This window comes from Macaca fascicularis, chromosome 17 (assembly GCF_037993035.2).
Source record: "Macaca fascicularis isolate 582-1 chromosome 17, T2T-MFA8v1.1".
NCBI classification, from domain to species: Eukaryota; Metazoa; Chordata; class Mammalia; order Primates; family Cercopithecidae; genus Macaca; species Macaca fascicularis.
In genome coordinates, this window is record NC_088391.1 from 88894226 (window position 1) to 88915829 (window position 21604).

A 21604-nucleotide genomic window follows, 5' to 3' on the forward strand; every position below is an offset into this window, starting at 1 on the left:
ACTCTCTTAGAGGCAAAGTGAAATATTAAAATTCTTGTTATAAATAGTGGTATGTGTAAAATAAAGTCACAGTCTTCAGATGTGAAATAATTGTTTACTTTAGTTCCTCAGATGTTAGCAATGATGGTTGATTTGGAAGAAGATGAGGACTGGGCAAATGCAGATGAACTAGAAGATGATGATTTTGACAGGTAATCAAACATAGTGTCCAGGGTGGCAGTGAGAGCCCTAGGGCTCCAAGGCCCATCTCTTCACCATTGCACCCTGTAACCTGAAGGTAAACTTTTAAGCCTGGAATATGGGGCACTTTGCCTTGCTGTTGTATGTATTGCTGTGTCACATTTTATAGATAGTATTTTCTTTAGTTTTCATATATAACATATTAATAAAATTTATGTTCCTTGAAAGTTCATAAAAATACTTTAATAGTTAATACATAAAGTTGTATTTTGTAATCAGGAATGGAAAGATACCTACAACAACAAACAAGGAAGTTTTTTAAAAAAAGTATGACATGAAAACAGCAAATAAAGTAGCTGTGTTTTTAACTGTCTTACTCTAAATTATTTCCAAGGTTTTTTTTGTTTTTTTGTTTTTTTAGTTTGAGTATCTTTTAAAACATGTATAAAGAAGCTTTTTTGTGATAAATGCTTTTATAGGCAAAGACTTCCCTTAGAATAATTGTTTCAACAAAATTCCCTGCGATACACATCATATTTTCCTAGTAAAAAGTAGTTTAACTTCAGGATAGACAGGATCCAGTGGTGAAAAGATTAAAAGTCACACCAGGTGACAGTAATACTGGAATTACTATTGTACTTATTTATTTCAGCTTAGGAAGTCCCATGAATACAGGAAAAGTCAACCAAAATCTGTACTCACTGTGCAGTAGTAATGAATGTATATTGAAACATAGCACCTCAGAGTTCTGTTACTTTAATCAACTTTATTAGTAGTCCCAGAGGTATATTACAGATGCAGAAAGGGAGATTGAAGATTGAGTGATTTGTCTGAGGTTATGTAGCCAGTTAATGTACTGGGGTTAATTACTATTTCTTTCATTCTTCCCAGTGCATTATCCTACCACTTTTTCTTTAAAAAAGCTGAAATTGGCCGGGTGTGGTGGCTCGCGCCTGTAATCCCAGCACTCTGGTAGGCAGAGGCGGGCAGATCACATGAGGTCAGGAGTTCGAGACCAGCCTGACCAACATGTTGAAACACCATCTGTACTAAAAATACAAAAATTAGCCGCACCTGGTGGCAAACACCTGTAATCCCAGCTACTCGGGAGGCTGAGCTAGGAGAATCTCTTGAACCTGGGAGGCGGAGGTTGCAGTGAGCTGAGATCACGTCATTGCACCCCAGCCTGGGCCACAGAGCGAGACTCTGTCGCAAAAAAAAAAGGAGCTGAAATTATTCGCCCGAAAGACTTGGAGTCAGTATAAACTACTAGGTTAATAAAAGAAAAAATTAAAGACATTTGTCTTTAGAATGTATGGTGCATTTTTGATACTTAATCCCATTATTAAAAATGACTGATTTCTGGCTTTAATACTGTTTTGAAGTATATGAAAGTAATCTTTCACTGGAAACACCTGATAATGGCTGAAGAGAAGACCAGGACTAGCTTGAATTTCCTTTCTGGTTCAGTTACTGTAATGTGCTGCTACTTGTCCTTTAATTTGCCCTGTAAATGGCACTTAAATTTATACAGTTTAAGAAACTTTGTTTTCTAGACTAGGTGAATAAGATTTTCTAATTTGTGAGTAAACAGGGCATGAATATATTTTCAAGGGGAGATTTTTTAAGTCTAAAAACCTGTTCTGAAGGTAATTTATAGCTTCACTTTTATAGTATTGTCTTTACACAGTAAAGATAATGCATGTGAAATTCACTACTGATCTTCCAGTTCTAAGCCAGGATAAGTCCAAATGCTTTTATGCCCACATCCCTTCAGCTTTCAGAGAAAATAGTAGAATTGTGTTTACATAACTATGCATAGTTTCTGGCAGTGCAGTTTGCACCCCTTTAAAGGTGAATAAACTCAGTGGGGAAAATTATACATTCTCTGCACCCTTTTCGGTTTTCCATGTTCTGTTCATTGACAAGTTTGAAGACTGTATTTCTAGGAAATGAAATACACAAGGTTCTTTCAACACTGCTTTTACTGGAGTGTTGAAAGTGTCAGAAGCTGTTTCTGAGAACAGTTTTTAGCCAGTAGGGGGTGAGGATGGTCTTGAAAAATAAGATTCAGGCCAGGCACAGTGGCTCACGCCTGTAATCCCAGCACTTTGGGAGGCTGAGGCGGGTGGATCACGAGGTCGGGAGATCGAGACCATCCTGGCTAACATGGTGAAACCCCATCTCTGCTAAAACTACAAAAAAATTAGCCAGGCGTGGTGGCGGGCGCCTGTAGTCCCAGCTACTCGGGAGGCTGAGGCAGGAGAATGGCGTGAACCCAGGAGGCGGAGTTTGCAGTGAGCTGAGATCGCGCCACTGCACTTCAGCCTGGGCGACAGAGTGAGACTCTGTCTCAAAAAAGAAAAGAAAAGAAAAATAAGATTCAGACATGACTTTCTAAACTATGGTGGATCATGATAAAAGCAATTACTCTTTTTTTTCTTTACTAAGCTATAGGGTTTTTAAACCCCTAATTTCAGTTCCACATTTAAAGATAGCTTGAATTCTTTCTCAGTCTTAGTTTAATAATAATACGATTAGACGTATGTCTGTAGAGTCTACTATTTATTTTGTATTTCAGATATATTGAATACATAATTTTGTTTATGTGTTTAGCAATGCAGTTGCAGGCGAGAGTGCTCTAGACCGAATGGCTTGTGGACTTGGTGGAAAGCTCGTTCTGCCGATGATCAAGGAACACATTATGCAAATGCTTCAAAATCGTAAGCTATGTCCTTCAAATGCTAGAATAGTGAAGTTGTGCCCTTTCTAAAGCTTAAATTCTAAGATATGTTTAGACTGTTAAAAATTAATCTTGGCTAGGCATGGTGGCTCACACCTGTAATCCCAGTACTTTGGGAGGCCAAGGCAGGCGGAACACGAGGTCAGGAGATCGTGACCATCCTGGCTAACATGATGAAACCCTGTCTCTACTAAAAGAAAAAAATTAGCCAGGCGTGGTGGCGGGCGCCTGTAGTCCCAGCTACTTGTGAGGCTGAGGCAGGAGAATGACGTGAGCCCAGGAGGCAGAGGTTGCTGTGAGCCAAGATCATGCCACTGCACTCCAGCCTGGGCGACAGATCAAGACTCCATCAAAAAAAAAAAATTAATCTTGTCTTTTTACCATCCATATTTAACCCAATTCATTGACATGAAATTGTCAATCCCAAAGAAAATGTACAGATTTACTTCCTTGCCAAAAATATTTAGATTTGAATTTGAAAGTGACATTATTTGAACTTTTAAGAAATATTAGAATGTTTGAATCATATAATCTTCTTTCATCCGTTATCTTTTATTTTTAAAAGAAGAAATTCTATCTAATGTTATCAAAAAAGAAACTCTTTCTTTCTTTTTTTGCCCCTGACTGAGGTGATGGTGGAAGCCCACCTGCCTTGGAGGGCAGCTGTTGCTGTTATTGCTGTTGCTGCTGGTGGTGGTGTTGACATGGGATTTCGCTATGTTGCCCAGGCTGGTCTCAAACTCCTGGCCTCAAGCAGTCCTCCTGCCTCAGCCTCCCAGAGTGCTTGGATTATAGGCATGAGCTACCATACCCGGCCATCCTTTTTTATTTCTGTGAATATTTCCCTACTATTTGGTCAGTTACCTTTGTACCTATAATATATATCAATCCCAAAGTTGATTATTGTATATGTTTTATTTTCATTTGTCTTTTTTAATTATAAATTAATGTGTTCTTTTCTTAAATTAAAATGCAGAAGTTTTAAGTTAGAAATTTGTTGGTTTGTCTGGTTTTTGGTGGAGTCTCACTCTATTGCCCAGGGTGATGTGATCTCAGCTCACTGCAGCCTCCACCCGCTGGGTTCAAGCGATTCTCCTGCCCTTGCCTCCTGAGTAACTAGGACTACAGGCACATGCCACCATGCCCAGCTAATTTTTTTTTTTTTTTTTTTTTTTTGAGACAGAATCTCATTGTCAACCAGGCTGGAGTGCAGTGGTGCAGTCTTGGCTCACTATAATGTTCACCTCCCAGTTTCAAGCAATTCTCCTGTCTCAGCCTCCCAAGTAGCTGGGATTACAGGCATATACCACCACACCCAGCTAATTTTTGTACTTTTAGTAGAGACGGAGTTTCTCCATGTTGGCCAGGCTGGTCTCAAACTCCTAACCTCAAGTGATCCGCCCACCTCGGCCTCCCAAAATGCTGGGATTACCGCATGAGCCACTGCACCCGGCCTAATTTTTGTATTTTTAGTAGAGATGGGGTTTCAGTATGTTGGCCAGGCTGATCTTGAACTCCTGACCTTAAGTGATCTGCCTGTCTCGGCCTCCGAAAGTACTGGGATTACAGGCGTGAGCCACTGTGCCCGGCCAACTTGCAAGGTTTTAAATTCATATTCACAGGTAACCATTGTTAACAGCTCTCTGAGACTTTCCTCTGACCTCATTTATGCATATACGGAGGGGATTTTTAAAGTGAATATACTGTATGGACACATCATATTTTTTAAGCTTTTGCTCAACAGTTTGTCGTATCACCACGTAACAGCCTACCTCATTTTTTTTTAATTGCCACATACATTCCACAATCCCTATTCCATGCTAATTGTTTTTATTGATTACAAATAATAATGTAAACACTCTTCTACAGGAATTCTGGCTTACCTTGTGTGAATATTTTTATAGAGTAGATTTAAAAAGCAGACATGAAGATCACACCATTGATACAGGATTTTGTTTGTTTGTTTGTTTTTGTTTTGAGACGAAGTCTCGCCCTGTCACCCAGACTGGAGTGCAGTGGCTCAGTCTTGGCTCACTGCAACCTGCGCCTCCCGAGTATCTGGGATTACAGGTGCCCGCCGCCACCACGCCTGGCTAATTTTTGTATTATTTAGTAGAGACAAGGTTTCACCATGTTGACCAGGCTGGTCTTGAACTCCTGACCCACCTGCCTTAGGCTCCCAAAGTGCTGGGATTACAGGTGTGAGCCACCGCGCCTGGCCTGATACATACTTTTAGAATCAAGTAGTCTAGTTGGGCACTTTTTCTGTTCATTTTTCTAAAAAGTAAATATACAAATGTTTTTATATTACGTTATATATACATATAACCCTTTCTAAAAAAATTTTTTTACTCTTTCCCAAATAAGAACTTTTTTACATCTCCCTCTACCAGCATGACATGTTTATAGTGTCTAATTGGTATTCCATCTGTAATTTTTTTCTGTAGCTGACTGGAAATATCGGCATGCAGGATTGATGGCCTTATCTGCCATTGGTGAAGGGTGCCACCAGCAAATGGAAGGAATTCTAAATGAGATAGTAAATTTTGTTTTACTTTTTCTTCAGGATCCTGTAAGTACCAGTAAATATATGATTGAAAATGATTAGTGTTGTAGCTTCAGGTGGAAACCTTATTGCTTTTACTAATGAAAGGGAACGTTTTCCAGCATCCACGAGTGAGGTATGCAGCCTGTAATGCCGTGGGACAGATGGCTACAGATTTTGCACCTGGTTTCCAAAAGAAATTTCATGAGAAGGTAAGTAACAAGTCCTCAGACACTCAAATCAGACTTTAGGAAGAGGGGTGGACATTTCACCATATATGCCCACTTGGTTTCATTTCACAGGTGATTGCAGCTCTGCTGCAGACCATGGAAGACCAAGGCAATCAACGTGTGCAGGCCCATGCAGCTGCTGCCCTCATTAACTTCACTGAAGACTGTCCCAAGTCACTACTTATTCCATACTTGGATAATTTGGTGAAACATCTGCATTCCATTATGGTACTTAAGCTTCAAGAGGTAAGTTTTAAGATCTGTAGGCTGCCTTCTCTTTGTAGATTAATTTGGGTTGATTTGATGGGTAAGAACTGGAGAAAGAGGGACTTGCAGCCTGACCATAAAGAATATAAAGTAAAAAAAACCAAGGAGGATGTTCGGAGTTGTGGAGTGATGAGTAGAAAAATTCAGATTTGACCAAAATGTGGGCTGATAACTGAAATTGGGAAAGATACAGCTAAAGGTCAGGTAAAATCAGTATATGGATCACCCTGAAAATAAGGCAGAGAAATTTCTGAACTCTGATTTATGTAAAGTGTGAAAAACCATTCTATGTTCTTAAATGCTGCAGGAAATCATCATATGGTAAGAAATTAGTGTAGTAGCATTGGGTGAGGCATACACAAAAAAGAAAAGATTTAAGGCAAGACCATCACACTGTCATTGTCCAGGAAGCTTAGATAGTAATAGTGGAAGAGGTGATTCTGAAAGACATTTCATGGGAAGCATTAACAGTTTGTTTCTGGCAGTTTGAATTTTAAAAGATGAAAGGGCCAGGCACGGTGGCTCACCCCTGTAATCCCAGCACTTTGGGAGGCTGAGGCAGGTGGATCACCTGAGGTCAGGAGTTCGAGACCAGCCTGGCCAGCATGGTGAAATCCCATCTCTCCTAAAAATACAAAATTAGCCGGGTGTGTTGGAACACGCCTGTAATTCCAGCTACTCGGGAGGCTGAGACAGGAGAATCACTTGAACATGGGAAGCAGAGCTTGCAATGAGCTGAAGTGGCACCCCTTGACTCCAACCTGGGCAGCAAGAACAAAATTGTGTTTCAAAAAAAAAAAAAAAAAAAAGATAAAAGAATAAATTTTAAAATGTTGACTATTCTAACCAAGGTGACAGAAACACAGAAGTTGTAGAAACAAGATCATTTTTGAGTATCCAAGTAAAAATGATTGTAGTTACAGCTGAAGGAAGGGATACAACCTGAAAACAATTGAAGGATGTTAGTCCAGCACAGTGCATGAGAGATGTAGATGTGAAAAGCAAGGATTTTAGCCCAGTTTGTCAAATGCAATGAAAATGGATTACTGTTATAAAAATGAAATGAACAGAAGGCATAGAAAGGCATAGAAAATAAAAGATATAAACCTGCTCTCAAATTGCTGTGAAAGTTTCTAATGCCCTCAATGCCTATACTTAATATGAACTGGTAGCAAATAGTTAACAAACCACAGTTTGCATAGCACTGGTGATTGGTCAGAGAGCAAGACAAACAAGAAATGCAATGTCTCAGAAGCCAAAGAGAGAGGACTTAAAAACAAAGGCCCAAGTGCTCACTATCAGATGACAGCAGACTAAGAATATGATAAAGGAAACATGCACGTGCCCGAAGGCAGACCGAGGTGGACACCAAGTTGAAGGCAGATAGGTTGGTTGGTTAAATCAGTAATGGATGGATCCAGCGTGACTTTACAGGTTTGGGTGGGTGGCTGTGGTGTGAGAGGCCCTGTGTACCCCTGCCCTTCCTTCCTGCAGTGAGGCACTATGTGGGTTTTTAAAGATAAGTGGAAGGAGTTGTTGGGATGGGATGATAGGAGGACAGTGTTCATGAGGAAGAGTTGTATGAAGAGAAGGTAGCCTAGCGGAGGAGGAAAGACATTTCTCTGAGGCCAGCAGCACAGTCCATACTAAACATGGAGCAGAGGTTGAGATGCAGAAGCAGGAAGTGAGAGAACTTCCTGAAGACATGGTTGAATGTGTAACACAAGGTAAAGAACTCTGCTGAGAGTGTGGGTGTAGTTGATGGGAGGAATTATGAAAATCTGAAGTAGTAACTGGGTCAGGTTCATATGAGTCAATAAATATTATATTTTATTCTTTAATTTATTTTGACATGGAGTCTTGCCCAGGCTGGAGTGCAGTAATGCAATCTCTGCTCACCGCAACCTCTGTCTCCCAGGTTCAAGCGATTCTCCTGCCTCAGCCTCCCAAGTAGCTGGGATTACAGGCGTGCACCACCACACCCGGCTAATTTTTGTGTTTTGAGTGGAGACAGGGTTTCACCATGTTGGCCAGGCTGTTCTTGAACTCCTGACCTCAAGTCATCCACCTGCCTGGGCCTCCCAAAGTGCTGGGATTACAGGTGTGAGTCACCATGCCTGGCTTCCTTTTTTTTTGTTTTTTTTTGTTTTGTTTTGTTTTTAAGATGGAAGTCTTGCTCTAGTCAGCCCAGCTGGGATGCAATGGCACAATCTTGGCTCACTGCAATCTCTGCCTCCCTGGTTCAAGCAATTCTCCTGCCTCTGCTTCCCTAGTAACTGGGATTACTGGGGTGTGCCACCACACCTGGCTAATTTTTATTTGTTTGTTTATTTATTTATTTATTTGTTTGTTTTTTTAGAGACAGGGTTTCACCATGTTGGCCAGGCTGGTCTTGAACTCCTGACTCAAGTGATCCGCCCTCCTCAGCCTCCCAAAGTGCTGGGATTACAGAAGAATTATTTTAAAATATTGCTGGTGACAGGACAGGCCCAGCAGCAGATAGGTAGTAAGCATTTGTTACTAGCTGGGTCAGAGAACACCAGGTCTTTGGTGCAGAGAAAAAGGTCATCTCATCTGTTTCAGCAAGACAGATGCAGGAGAAGGCAGCAAGTTTCCTTGGTGGGATCTTCTGGGGAGGGGGTGGTTAGAAGATAAAGGCAGGGGCCAAAGAGGGAATTTTCTTTATGACATAATAAGACAGCACAAAATATAAGTAGAGGAAATCAGTGAAGAAAAAAATGAGTATGAAGTGTAGGCATTAAAGTTGATGAACACAAAAATTTTGAGTCCATATCTATACTCAAGAATTAGCTGTGCTTTGAGACAAGACAAAAATGAGTAAGGGGTATTGTGTTAACAGAAGACAGAAAAAAAACTCACATAAATAGTTCAACATAAATTCTTTTTATAAAAATTTCCTCCAAAACCTGCAGTCTCTGCTTCTGGAGAGGTGGTCTCATTCTGCTGTTTCAGAAAAGCATTCAAGAACTTGAAGGGAGTAGTAATTGTAAATTTAAATACTTCTTCCAGTTTTCCTTTGAAGTAATAATTTGTGTGTCTTCCTTCTAGCTGATTCAAAAAGGCACCAAGTTAGTTTTGGAACAAGTCGTGACATCCATTGCGTCAGTTGCAGATACTGCAGAAGAAAAATTTGTCCCCTACTATGATTTATTTATGCCATCACTGAAGCACATCGTTGAGAATGCGGTTCAAAAAGAACTGAGACTTCTGAGAGGAAAAACTATTGAATGCATTAGCCTCATTGGTCTGGCTGTTGGGAAGGAAAAAGTAAGTAATTTCTATTATGTTGAATTTACTGTATATAACTTGGCTGTGGAGGCATTGAGAGTACTAGAGGGATTTTTTCCTTCTGATAAATGGTTTTCTGGATGCTTGTTTTTTTTTCCTTACTCCTTTCACATTGCTCCTGTTTTATATACAAATTAATTCCTGCCTTCATCTTTTTATTGTTTGGTTTGGTGTTTTTTGTTTTGTTTTGTTTTTGAGACCAAGTCTCTCTCTTATCACCCAGGCTGGAGTGTAATGGCACGATCTTGGCTCACTGCAACCTCTGCCTCCCAGGTTCAAGCAATTCTCCTGCGTCAGCCCCCCAAGTAGCTGGGATTACAGGCACGCGCCACCTCTCCCAGCTGATTTTTGTGTTTTTAGTAGAAATGGGCTTTCACTATGTTGGCCAGGCTAGCCTTGATCTCCGGACCTCAAGCAATCAGCTCACAGGTGTGAGCCACCGCTCCCAGCCCGTCTTTTCATTGTTAATATTAAGGTTTCTTTTTAGCTCAGCTGTGCTCTTGATGCCTCCTCCTTTCCCCGCCACACACACTGTATCTCATGGGAGGTGTGTGGAAATCAGTATCCATGTTAGTTCCCTTTAAATGTGCGCTTGGAAACATGTCGCTTGCTTTCCTATTAATCTAAAATGCATCAAATGTTCTCTAAGAGAGAAATCTATGCATATAGATCTTCAGAAAATAATTACCAAGGACCATTGGCCAATGTGTTTCTCAGCCAACATCTCAGAATTGTTCAAGCTAATGCAAAAGAAATTTCTCTGTCATTGAACCCTCATGTTCTGACCCTCAGAATTATCATCAGGGAACCTCTGTCTTGCCTTCTTCAAAACCAGCATCAGTATTAATTTATATTTGGAACTGGTTTCTGTGAGACACTGACCACTAAAACATTGGTATGTTTTATACCAATAAAATACTTCTATATATCTGGCTTTCATTTTCTCTTTAAAACGCTGCCTGTCTATACAATGGAGATTACCAGAACTGCAAAGAGTTAAGTGAAAATCATAGACAAAATTTTATGTAGTGAATTCTGTAAACAATCCAAAATTTTCTTTCTGAATTTGAATTCAGTTTTACTGCTTGAAATGCTTAAACCATAGACTAACACCTGATGCCATTAGAAGTACCTTTATACTGTAGTCCACTGCCCTTCAGTGGAAAATATATTTTTCTAGAAAGTGAACTAAATCTGTCACAATATAGATGAGAATTTTTCAATATGATAGTTTTATCTATGGAGGTTATGACCTATGTGGGCAATGTAGTCAATTTTTTGGCAACGCTTTGCTAATTAAGAAACAAAATTCGGTAGCAACGAGTGTCTCTCTACGTATTTTCCTCTAGTTCATGCAGGATGCATCAGATGTGATGCAGCTATTGTTAAAGACCCAGACAGACTTCAATGACATGGAAGATGATGATCCTCAGGTAAGTGGTCTTAATGCATTTGCCTTGATCTGCTAATGAGTTGTGGACAGCACACGGTTCAATATATTTAAAACAAAAGGAGTGATAGGTTTCTTGACATTCTGTCAACCCCTACTAGCAGAGACATTCTTCACTGATTTTCCTTCTGTTTCTCAAGCCACTTTTTCTAGTCTGTTGTCGGTTGCTCTTGCTTTCTCTGACTCTCGAGTTTTGGTGTTAGTGAGTTCTGTCCAAGGCTCTCTTATCTTCTCACTCCCATGGAGCAGTGTCACTCATAGACATGGCTTCCAGTTTCCTCTATATGCTTGCAACTTTCAGATCTTCAGAATTGAAGTTTCATTTCTCCAGCATGTAATAGACATCTCCATTCAGATGTCTCCTACCCCTTTGAAGTCTGCATGACCTCCCTCCCCTGGCAGAAAATACAGAACCCAAGAATCTCAGGACACACTGCTTGCCTCTCTGCCTATGAGCAGACAAAGGCATTTCATTAGGAGGAACCCCTGCCTCTCGACACATGTACATACACACATAGGTATATACACCCAGCTAACGCTTGCTCACAGTTCTTATCCTTTACAAGATTTTCCTGATCTGGTCAGTCTCAATGGTGGGCAGTTCCAGCACTGTGTTATAGTAACATCATAAATGTTTGTCATAATCTTGATGGTATTCCCAACGCCTGACATATAACAAGGCACTCCGTAAATAATTGTTGAATTAAATTTTGACTTTACATAGCCACACTGTATTAGTTTAAATAGGAAAACATATCATTTTGCAGAGAAAGCGTGTTTTGTTGTTGTTCGCTTTCTTTGCAAAATGACATACAAATATACATGTATGTTTTGTATGTACCGAGATAACAGGCAGGAGGGATACTTAGCAGGCTGCTGACAGTAGGGAGGCTGAGGGGACTGTAAGCAGTAGGGAGGGTGGTAAGGACAAGGCATGTTGCTCACCTTTGTATCAGCCAGCATGTAGTTTCATGCCTGGCATGTGAGAAACACCCAGTACCTATCTGAAGAGTGGGTGGACTTTTACATATGAAATCATTAAGAGGTGGGGCATGTGTCTATCCATGCTTAATAAATAAAATAGGTAGGTGGATGACAGATACTGGGATAAGAATCACTTTCTAGGTTGCAGGGATGGTGAATGGAACCAGATTCTCTAGGTAATTTCAGATGATGAAGTCTGTGTAAACACAGTAATAGGAGAAGAGGTGTTTTAAATATACTCAGCCACTTAACGAGAAAATTATAACAGCTAAGGGAAAAGGATGTTTTGTTTCTTGGGTTTTAATAAATGTTTAATGAATGGAGTGGCAGGCAATAGGGATACAGAGTCAGATAAAATACATTTCTGTCTTCAAAAAATTTGTGACTGGGAGTTGACGAAATGTTTGGCTTTGTTTAGGTGATTAGTTTCATTTAGGTGATTCAGATGCTAAGAAAGAAAACTAGAATCACTTACTGAAAGTAGAAAGAAATACCCAAGGTTCTGGTCTTTGTCTTTTGCCTCACCTGCTGTCCATATCCCAGTGTAGGGTGAGTTCACAGGGATTTCATTATTGATTCTGAACCTTTTAAGTATATAACCTTTAGAAATGCTCTTATTGCTTAAGTACTGTAAACGTATCAATAAAACATTATTTCTATGAAATAAGGAAATGACTTTATCACATTTACCCATTGGTTTTTAATCTATTTTTTTAATTTTAAATTTTTTCCCCAGATCTCTTACATGATCTCAGCATGGGCCAGAATGTGCAAAATCCTTGGAAAAGAATTTCAGCAGTACCTTCCAGTGGTTATGGGGCCTTTAATGAAAACGGCTTCAATTAAGCCTGAAGTAGCCCTTTTAGATAGTAGGTGTCTTTAGAAGGACCTATCGGTTGTAATAGTTCTCTCTTTGTTATTATTTGTCATATGCATTTGTTTTCTTTTCCGTTAATAGCCCAAGACATGGAGAATATGAGTGATGATGATGGTTGGGAATTTGTGAACCTTGGAGATCAGCAAAGCTTTGGTATTAAAACTGCAGGACTAGAAGAAAAATCAACTGCTTGCCAGATGTTGGTAAGAGAGCACTATTTTTACTAAACTTTTGTTTTACATCTTATATTTATATACATTTTATATGAGTGCTTTTAATAGCTGCTAAAGAAATTACTTTGGAGAGCCAGGAATATATTCCTTAAAAAGCAAAGTTTTCTTTCCATTTTAAAGAAATCATGTGGATAAACCTTTCATTATCAGTGCTGTTTTAAATAGCAAAAAACAGCAAATAGCCCAAATTCCTGTTAGCGGGAAGACGAATGATAAATATACAGCCATTACAAAGAGTTTAGAATATAAGCTACACAAGGGAAGGATTTTTGTTTGTTTTGTTCTTAGTCTATAGTAGGTGGCCATGAAATATTTTTTAAACAAATTAACAGAAGTGTGTTCATGCTATTTAATGTAAAACAAAACTGGTATGATTTCAATTGTGTAAAAAAATAGATACAGCAGGAAAATCAAAATGTTCAGTTATTATCCCTTATGGTGCTTATGGTGTGCGTATGTGTATTTAGTTCCTAGTTTTCTTTATAAGCATGCGTTTTAAAGTGAAGGATAATTATTTTATTTTATTTTATTTTATTTTATTTATTTATTTTTGAGATGGAGTCTCTCTTTTTCACCCAGGCTGGAGTGCAGTGGCATGATCTCGACTCACTGCAACCTCCATCTCCGGCGTTCAAGTGATTCTCCTGCCTCAGCCTCCTGAGTAGCTGGGATTACAGGCGGCTGCCACCACAGCCGGCTTTTTTTTGTATTTTTAGTAGAGATGGGGTTTCACCTTTTTGGCCAGGCTAGTTTTGAACTCCTGACGTCAGGTGATCCGCCTGCCTCGGTCTCCCAAAGTGCTGGGATTACAGGCGTGAGCCACCGCACCTGGCTAATACTTATTTTTAAAGTTAGATTTTAGAAATTATGGTATATTACAAATTTAGCAGTTAAGTAAACCTAAATAAAAGTTGCTTCAATTTTATTTTGTATTTATATTACATGTTCTAATTCATTTAAAAGTATATTTCTTATTGTCATCTACAATACTTAGTATCTATAAATTATAAACACTTTGGATTTTTGTGGGTTTTTTCCCCTCTCAACTGGAGAGCAAATACAAATAATAACATCTTAAAATAATCTTTAGATGTAGTAGAAGAGAATGAAACAATTAGGTTTTTTGGGGTTTCTTTTTGCTTTTTGAGACGGAGTCTCACTCTGTCGCTCAGGCTGGAGTGCAATGGCTTGACCTCAGCTCACTGCAACCTCTGCCTCCTGGGTTCAAGCGATTCTCCTACCTCAGCCTTCTGAGTAGCTAGGATTACAGGCGTGCACCACCACGCCTGGCTAATTTTTTGTATCTTTAGTAGAGGCAGGTTTTCACTACGTTGGCCTGGCTGATCTCGAACGCCTGACCTCGCGATCCGTCTAATTCTGTCACCCAGGCTGGAGTATAGTGGCACGATCCCAGCTCAGTGCCACTTCTACCTCCTGGGTTCAAGCGATTCTCCTGCCTCAGCCTCCCAAGTAGCTGGCGTTACAGGCAGCCGCCACCATGCCTGGCTAATTTTTTTATTTTTAGTAGAGATGGGATTTCACTGTGTTGGCCAGGCTGGTCTTGAACTCCTGACCTCGTGATCTACCCGCCTCGGCCTCCCAAAGTGCTGGGATTACAAGCATGAGCCATCGGGCCCAGCCATGATTTTTTAAAAATACAAAATAACAGAAGCCTGTTTGCTACACATTTACAAAGTAAATGCTACAATTAACTGATGGGTTGGGGAAGGGGTGATGTGTCTTTTAGAATGATTTTTCCTCTAATAAGTGATACATTTTGTTCGATGTATTGGCTAAAACTTGCTGAATAGAATATGAATGATTCCAGCCTTGGAAAGACAATGTATATGACAATAATTTCCTTTTTTTTTCTTTTTGTCACTCACCGATACTACAATCATTTCATGACCCTTTTAATACTCTTTTTAGTTGGAAGACTAATTTGACAGTTCTACATGCAGCTTTAAATGTAGTTCTAGTCAAAGTACAACCTCCTATGGTCCTTAATGATTTTGCTGTTTGTTAATATTAATGCTTGAAAACTAACATGAATCTTTATTTCCTCCCAATACTTTGGTTACAGGTTTGCTATGCTAAGGAGTTAAAGGAAGGCTTTGTGGAGTACACCGAACAGGTTGTCAAACTGATGGTCCCTTTACTGAAGTTTTATTTCCACGATGATATCCTACAACCTTTGAATACAAAACGTGTAGATTTAGTAAAGTTGTTTCTTGGAGTATTAGACAGTGTTCACTGAAGTAGACATCACCATGATTGTATTTGCACTAACTGTGCTTCAGGGTGATAAACTCGGTCCTCTGCGTGTGCCTTTGTTTCCACTTGTGCCAAAACATGAAAAAGAAAATGTCACCTATCCTCTGTTTGTCAGCTTTCTGTGGCCCACTTAAGGATTTAAGGATAAATAATTAGCAAATGATTAGAATTATATATAGTTGCTACTTTCCCCAAATATCTTTTGGTAAACGTTAAGAAAATAAGAGTTTTATTTTAAAAGATGGTGTCTCACTCTGTCACCTAGGCTGGAGTGCAGTGGCGTGATCAGGACTCACTGAAACCACAACCTCCCAAGTAGCTGGGACCTACGTGCACAACACCGTGCCCAGCTATATTTTTATTATTATTTTGTAGAGATAAGGTCTCCCTGTGTTGCCCAGGCTGGTCTCAAACTCCTAGGCTCAAGCAATCCTCCTGCCTTGGCCCCACAAAGTTACGGGATTAAAGGCGTGAGCCACTGTGCCTGGCAAAGACCTGTCTTAATAGATTAGAGAACCAGCGATAGATAGTCAACTTTCTGTAGCAGTGAGAATCCTCCATTTCCAATGTGGATAGCACCTTTGGGGGAAACGTCGCTTGGTACATCTGCATTCTCTTTTGAGACAGAGTCTCACTCTGTTGCCCAGGCTGGAGTGCAGTGGCACGATCTCAGCTCACTGCAACCGCCACCTCCCAAGTTCAAGTGATTCTTCTGCCTCAGCCTCCTGAGTAGCTGGGATCACAGACATGTGCTACCATGCCCAGCTAACTTTTGTTTTTTGTTTTGTTTGTTTGTTTTTTGTTTTTAGTAGAGACGGGTTTTCACCACGTTGGCCAGGCAGGTCTCGAACTCCTGACCTCAGGTGATCCACCCTCATCTGCATTCCAATATCCTTCTTAACATAATAGTAGTCGTAATTAATATTTTCTGGTACATTTTTATGTCTTTACACACAAGAGAATGTTAGAGCCCAGACACAAACCCCGATCTCTCTGACTCCAAAGCCCCTTTGTCATCATTCCTCTTACAATATCCTATAGTGGTGTCCTTTACAGAAGACAGCTTTTACCCCACAAAGACTTACTTCCCAGGATGCCAGAGGACAAAGTGAAATTGCATTTAAGAGGAAGTTATCAAGACCTTATTTTGTAAATGAGATTAGATAGGGAAAGACAATTTAATCTTTATTGAAAACTGAAAAGGCCAGCATAGGAAGAGGTCCTCGGTAGTTTTTTTCAGGGAAATGCTTCAGTTGCATTTATTAGAAACATACTACCTGAGGTTTTGAGGTGGGTACACCTTGAGGCATGCTAATGGTCATGGGTCCTTTCATAGTCATTTTTGTATTTTGGTTTACATTTGAGCAGTAGGCAGCCCTTCACTGCTGCTGGACTTATTCCTGCCACTTTTATAGGTGACAGGAGACGGGAGGTATGTCTTTTCTATTTTTATACATGCTTTATATTTAACACAAGCTCTTGGATATCTTAGATAAACAGAAGTTGCCTAGCACTCCTATTAATGCATTGAACCCTTTAACATTTAAGTGAAATAATAAACAGTCTTTTGAGGTTCCTTAACAATGAAACGTGTTCGAGTGGCAGCAGCAGAATCCATGCCTCTTCTCCTGGAGTGTGCAAGAGTCCGTGGTCCTGAGTATCTCACACAGATGTGGCATTTTATGTGTGATGCTCTAATTAAGGCCATTGGTACAGAACCAGATTCAGACGTCCTCTCAGAAATAATGCATTCTTTTGCAAAGGTGAATATTTTTCTCTTAAAAAATATGTATAAGGTAGTATGTTCATTTATTAGTCTTGCTAAAAGTTTAAAAAAATTTTTTTTTGAGACAGAGTATTACTCTGTTACCCAGGCTGGAGTACAGTGGCACAGTCGCAGCTCACTTGAACCTTCGCCTCCTGGGTTCAAGCAATTCTCATGCGTCATCCTTCCAAGTAGTCGGGATTACAGGAATGTGCCACCACACCTGCTACTTTTCGTATTTTTGGTAGATGTTCCCCAGGCTGGTCTCGATCTCCTGGCCTCAGGTGATCCTCCTCGGCCTCCCAGAGTGCTGGGATTACAGGTGTAGGCCAGCTAAATAAATTTGTATATGCTGTAGTGTATGATTTTTTTAAAAATAAAAATGTTAAATTTTTTGTTTTAATATTTTGGTATTATGTTTCTTTTAAAGAGGGTAAATTTGCCTTGGAAGGACAGTATAGGTAGAGGGAATGATACAGACAACGGCACGAAAGCATGCGTTCTTTGGAAAAAGAGAAGAAATTCTGAATAGTATTTTAGTCTTGTACTTAATAATCCAACTACAGAAGCTTGGGTATCATCTCTAGTTTCTGTTCTTTCTACTTTCCTCAGTTCCTCTGTTTTTTTTTCATTGCCCCATCTCTTTCTCATGCCGTTGAAATAGCCCTCTTGGTCTGCTCCAGATCTCTCCTTTCTTTTGCTCTCAGTTCGTTCTGCTTTCCTCAAGCACTGCCTTGCTCTTCATTGAGTCACTTCCTTTCTCATACAGTGTCATCCCATTTTGCACACCTGTAGTTTGCTCCAATCTTGATTGAAGATTTACAATTTCTCAGCATCTTTATGTATCCTTATTTACACTCTTGTAATTCAGAATTCCTTCTGTTTTTCCGAAGAAAGCATGCTTCCATACCTTTGCCTATATTATTTCTTCTACCTCTAATACCCTTCCTTCAGTGTTCTTGTATGTTGTGTGTACCGAGTATGGATATAGCGGTTGTGTTCCTTAGGAGCTGGTGTGTGTGTATGCATGTGTGTGTTCCATCTTTGAATCGTCAGTACCTGGCATGATGCCTGGCACCTAGGTGTGCTCAGTAATGTTTAAAAGAAAATGTTTTTTCTAACTCCAATCTCTACAATGCTGTCATTCTAACAAATACAAGCTAAGCATATTTAAATAACTAATCTTTCAGGATCTGAACTGTGTTCATTTTTCCGTATGATTCTTAGTGAAGTTTAACTTTAGACTTTCAACACCCCTAATCTTATGGATTGTTTTCTTTTCTCAACCTCATTAGTGCATTGAAGTAATGGGAGATGGATGCCTTAATAATGAACACTTTGAAGAACTAGGAGGTATATTGAAAGCAAAGCTTGAAGAACATTTTAAAAATCAAGAATTACGACAAGGTAAGTTTTACATGCTTTTATTTCTGAATACAAACCTTGACCATTTTGGTGATCATTTAAAAACATTTATTTGGGTGTGTTTTAGTTAAAAGACAAGATGAAGACTATGATGAACAGGTCGAAGAGTCACTACAAGATGAGGTAAATTTTTCCCTTTGGAACTTACTTCCATGACCGCTTGCATCTGAAATACTTGTAAATGCCTCAGTTTCTGATTTATGTGACTTGTCATTCTGATGTAATTATCAGTCTTTAGCAGAGGAATTGGATATATTTCCCCTCTTAATTTATGAATGAGTAATCTGAAATTAAACTGATATGTCTTTTGGTGCTATGTGCATTTTGTTGTAATACCTCACTCAGCAAAACACCTTGAGGTTTTCCTAGTTCATTTACATACTGCTCACAACAACCATTTGTATTTTGTGGTGCTTTCACTGTTTTAAAGATGAGTAACCTAAAATTCCAGTGTGAAATGATTGCCCAGAGTCACACTATTGACCGTCTGGGGCCTTTTTCACCAGGTTACTTAGTTCTCTCATCAAACCACCTAGGACTGTCAGGCATACTTCATTGTGTGTTTAGAGTCCAGCATCTCATCTGTGGCCGCTTGGTGGGCCAGTGCTACCATGTAGGTAGTACCAGCTTCCTGAAGGTGCCCACATGCTTGTAGGCCCAAATTGCCACTAACAGCAAGACCCCATTCTCCCCACCATCCACCCCGAAATGAGGATTATTCTGCTGAAAACAAAGTAAAAATAGTAAAAACACCTTCATTTCAGAATGTAGAAATTAGAGATAATTTTTCAACCCATCTATTTTAATTATGTTCTGAGGAAAATCTTTGCAGTAAATACAGTTCTTGCCACACACCTTTGTCTTTCCAAGTAAGACTGGCCTTTGATTAGTAAGAGACATGATAACCCACCCTTGACTTCAGTCTCTAGACTCTTGATTTACCCTTAATTCAGGAATGAGAAATTGATTTTCTGCATTTTTTAAGGTTTTTATAAATGTTACTATTGATGATAGAAAATATACTTTTTAATCCATATGGGTGTGTGTGTGTTTTTTTCTAGGATGATAATGATGTTTATATTCTGACCAAAGTGTCAGATATTTTACATTCAATATTCAGTAGCTACAAAGAAAAGGTATTACCATGGTTTGAACAGCTGCTTCCGTTAATTGTCAACCTCATTGTAAGTGTTACCTTTCTTAGTAGTTGTTTTGGATAGTTAACCTAGAATTGTTTTCATTGCAGCATAAAATCTAATGCTTGAAGTTAAAATGGGTCTCAGAAATGATTGTTTCCATTGTACATCTTTGATTTTATCAAGTTGACTGCATTACCCTGGATATTTTCTCATTCATTGTATGCTTGAAGATTCCTACCTTAGTTTTCCATAGGCCAATTCAGTTCTAACACATCTGAAAGACATACAAGTGATTTTTTTTTATTATTTCAGATTATATATGCCCTCCTAAATTAATAAAAGGAAACAGAATGGTTACTTCTTTTTTAGTGGACCATAGATAATTCAATTATCTTTGTTATGTACTACCAGCAATCATGGATTATGGATAATGGGCTTTCATATATATAATATATATATATACACACACATTTTTTTTTTAAACCTTCTCTCACGCATATATTTGATGTTTTAAAAAATGTTTTATAGACTTTTGTTTATTTGTTTTTCTCAAGATAGAGTCTTGCTCTGTCGCCCAGGCTGGAGTGCAGTGGCGCGATCTCGGCTCAGTGCAGCCTCCGACTTCTGGGTTCAAGCACTTCTCCTGCCTCCACCTCCCGAGTAGCTGGGATTACAGGCGCACGCCACCACGCCCAGCGAATTTTTTGTATTTTTAGTAGAGATGGGGTTTCACCATGTTGACCAGGCTGGTCTCCAACTCCTGACCTCGTGATCCACCCGCCTTGGCCTCCCGAAGTGCTAGGATTATAGGCATGAGCCACTGCTCCCAGCTCTAGACTTCCTATTTTAAAGCAGTTTTAGATTTACAACCAAATTGAACAGGAGGTACAGAGATTTCCCACGTGCCTGTGCCCCCATGCATGTATGGCCTCAGCACCATTAACACCCCCCATCACGGTAGTAGATACATGTGTTTCCATTTATGGGCCTACATCAACACATCATATAATGGCCTGTTCAGTTTTTTGGGGGTTTTTTTTTGTATCTTTAGTTGTGTTTTTTTGTTGGTTTTTAGTAGAGACGGGGTTTCATCATATCAGCCAGACGGGTCTCAAACTCCTGACCTTGTGATCCGCCCGCCTTGGCCTCCCAAAGTGCTGGGATTACAGGCGTGAGCCACCGCACCCAGCCATGTATTGGGTTTTTTAAAAATATATTATAAATTAGCAGCTGTCATCAGATGTTTGGAATTTTTCTTTTTGGCTTTCAATTTTGCATTTTATTATATTAAGTAGTACATTACATTTTTAAAAAGATTCAGGCACACATGACTTAGCCTGTTGAATAAATGCTATATGTTAAGATCTTTGCAGCTTTTATTATTATTGTATTTTTTTAATGTAGCATTACCATTGTCTTTTTTACAAAGTAGATTTATATACAATGCTGCCACCGTCAGTTCTTCTGTGTGATAGTGTCAGATTGTAGAGTTCTGTAACAAATCACACATGTCTTTGAAACCTTAATTTTATTAAATCTGTGTATTTGATTGAATATCATTGGTCACAAGAAGTGGTTGTTACTATGTTTTCTTTTTTCTTTTGCCTATATCAGGAATATCAATGTAAGCAGATAGTCTATAGTGAATATTTCTTTACATTCTTTGTGTACACCAGTATTTGAAGCTTAAAAGAGAATTTCTTTTGTAGTGTCCACATAGACCATGGCCAGACAGACAATGGGGATTATGCATCTTTGATGATGTCATAGAACACTGTAGTCCAGCCTCATTTAAATATGCAGAATATTTCCTAAGACCAATGCTCCAATATGTATGTGACAACAGCCCAGAAGTCAGGCAAGCAGCTGCATATGGCCTGGGAGTCATGGCACAGTATGGTGGAGATAATTATCGCCCTTTTTGTACAGGTACCTTTGCTTATTCAGTTACATGCATTCCAGATATCCTGTGTATCCCTACTTTACTCTTTACCACACTCCCAAACATTATTTGCCTATTTCTGCTGTAGTCTGTTTTCAAACATCTCATCTGTAGCATTTAGGATTTTAGATGATAAAAAGATATGATTTATTCTCATAGAAATAGAATCAAAGGCATCCCCTGCCCCCAGCCTTCCGGGGTGCATTTCTCTTTGCGTTTTGGTGATATACAATCGCCTTAG

The 21604-nt window shown here is 39.3% G+C and overlaps 1 protein-coding gene across 1 annotated transcript in view; it reads left to right on the top strand.

Moving 5' to 3' along the window:
- The window catches only part of IPO5 (importin 5), a 47518-nt gene that overhangs the window by 20608 nt on the left and 5306 nt on the right, over window positions 1–21604 (top strand). The window contains exons 9-23 of the mRNA XM_005586124.5: window positions 104–191; window positions 2797–2903; window positions 5371–5495; window positions 5591–5680; window positions 5771–5944; window positions 9035–9253; window positions 10624–10707; window positions 12445–12577; window positions 12667–12788; window positions 14902–14998; window positions 16683–16855; window positions 18153–18264; window positions 18350–18405; window positions 19344–19466; window positions 21131–21350. Coding sequence (XP_005586181.2) covers window positions 104–191; window positions 2797–2903; window positions 5371–5495; window positions 5591–5680; window positions 5771–5944; window positions 9035–9253; window positions 10624–10707; window positions 12445–12577; window positions 12667–12788; window positions 14902–14998; window positions 16683–16855; window positions 18153–18264; window positions 18350–18405; window positions 19344–19466; window positions 21131–21350 — 1923 coding nt within the window. The remainder of the gene's footprint in view (window positions 1–103; window positions 192–2796; window positions 2904–5370; window positions 5496–5590; window positions 5681–5770; window positions 5945–9034; window positions 9254–10623; window positions 10708–12444; window positions 12578–12666; window positions 12789–14901; window positions 14999–16682; window positions 16856–18152; window positions 18265–18349; window positions 18406–19343; window positions 19467–21130; window positions 21351–21604) is intronic.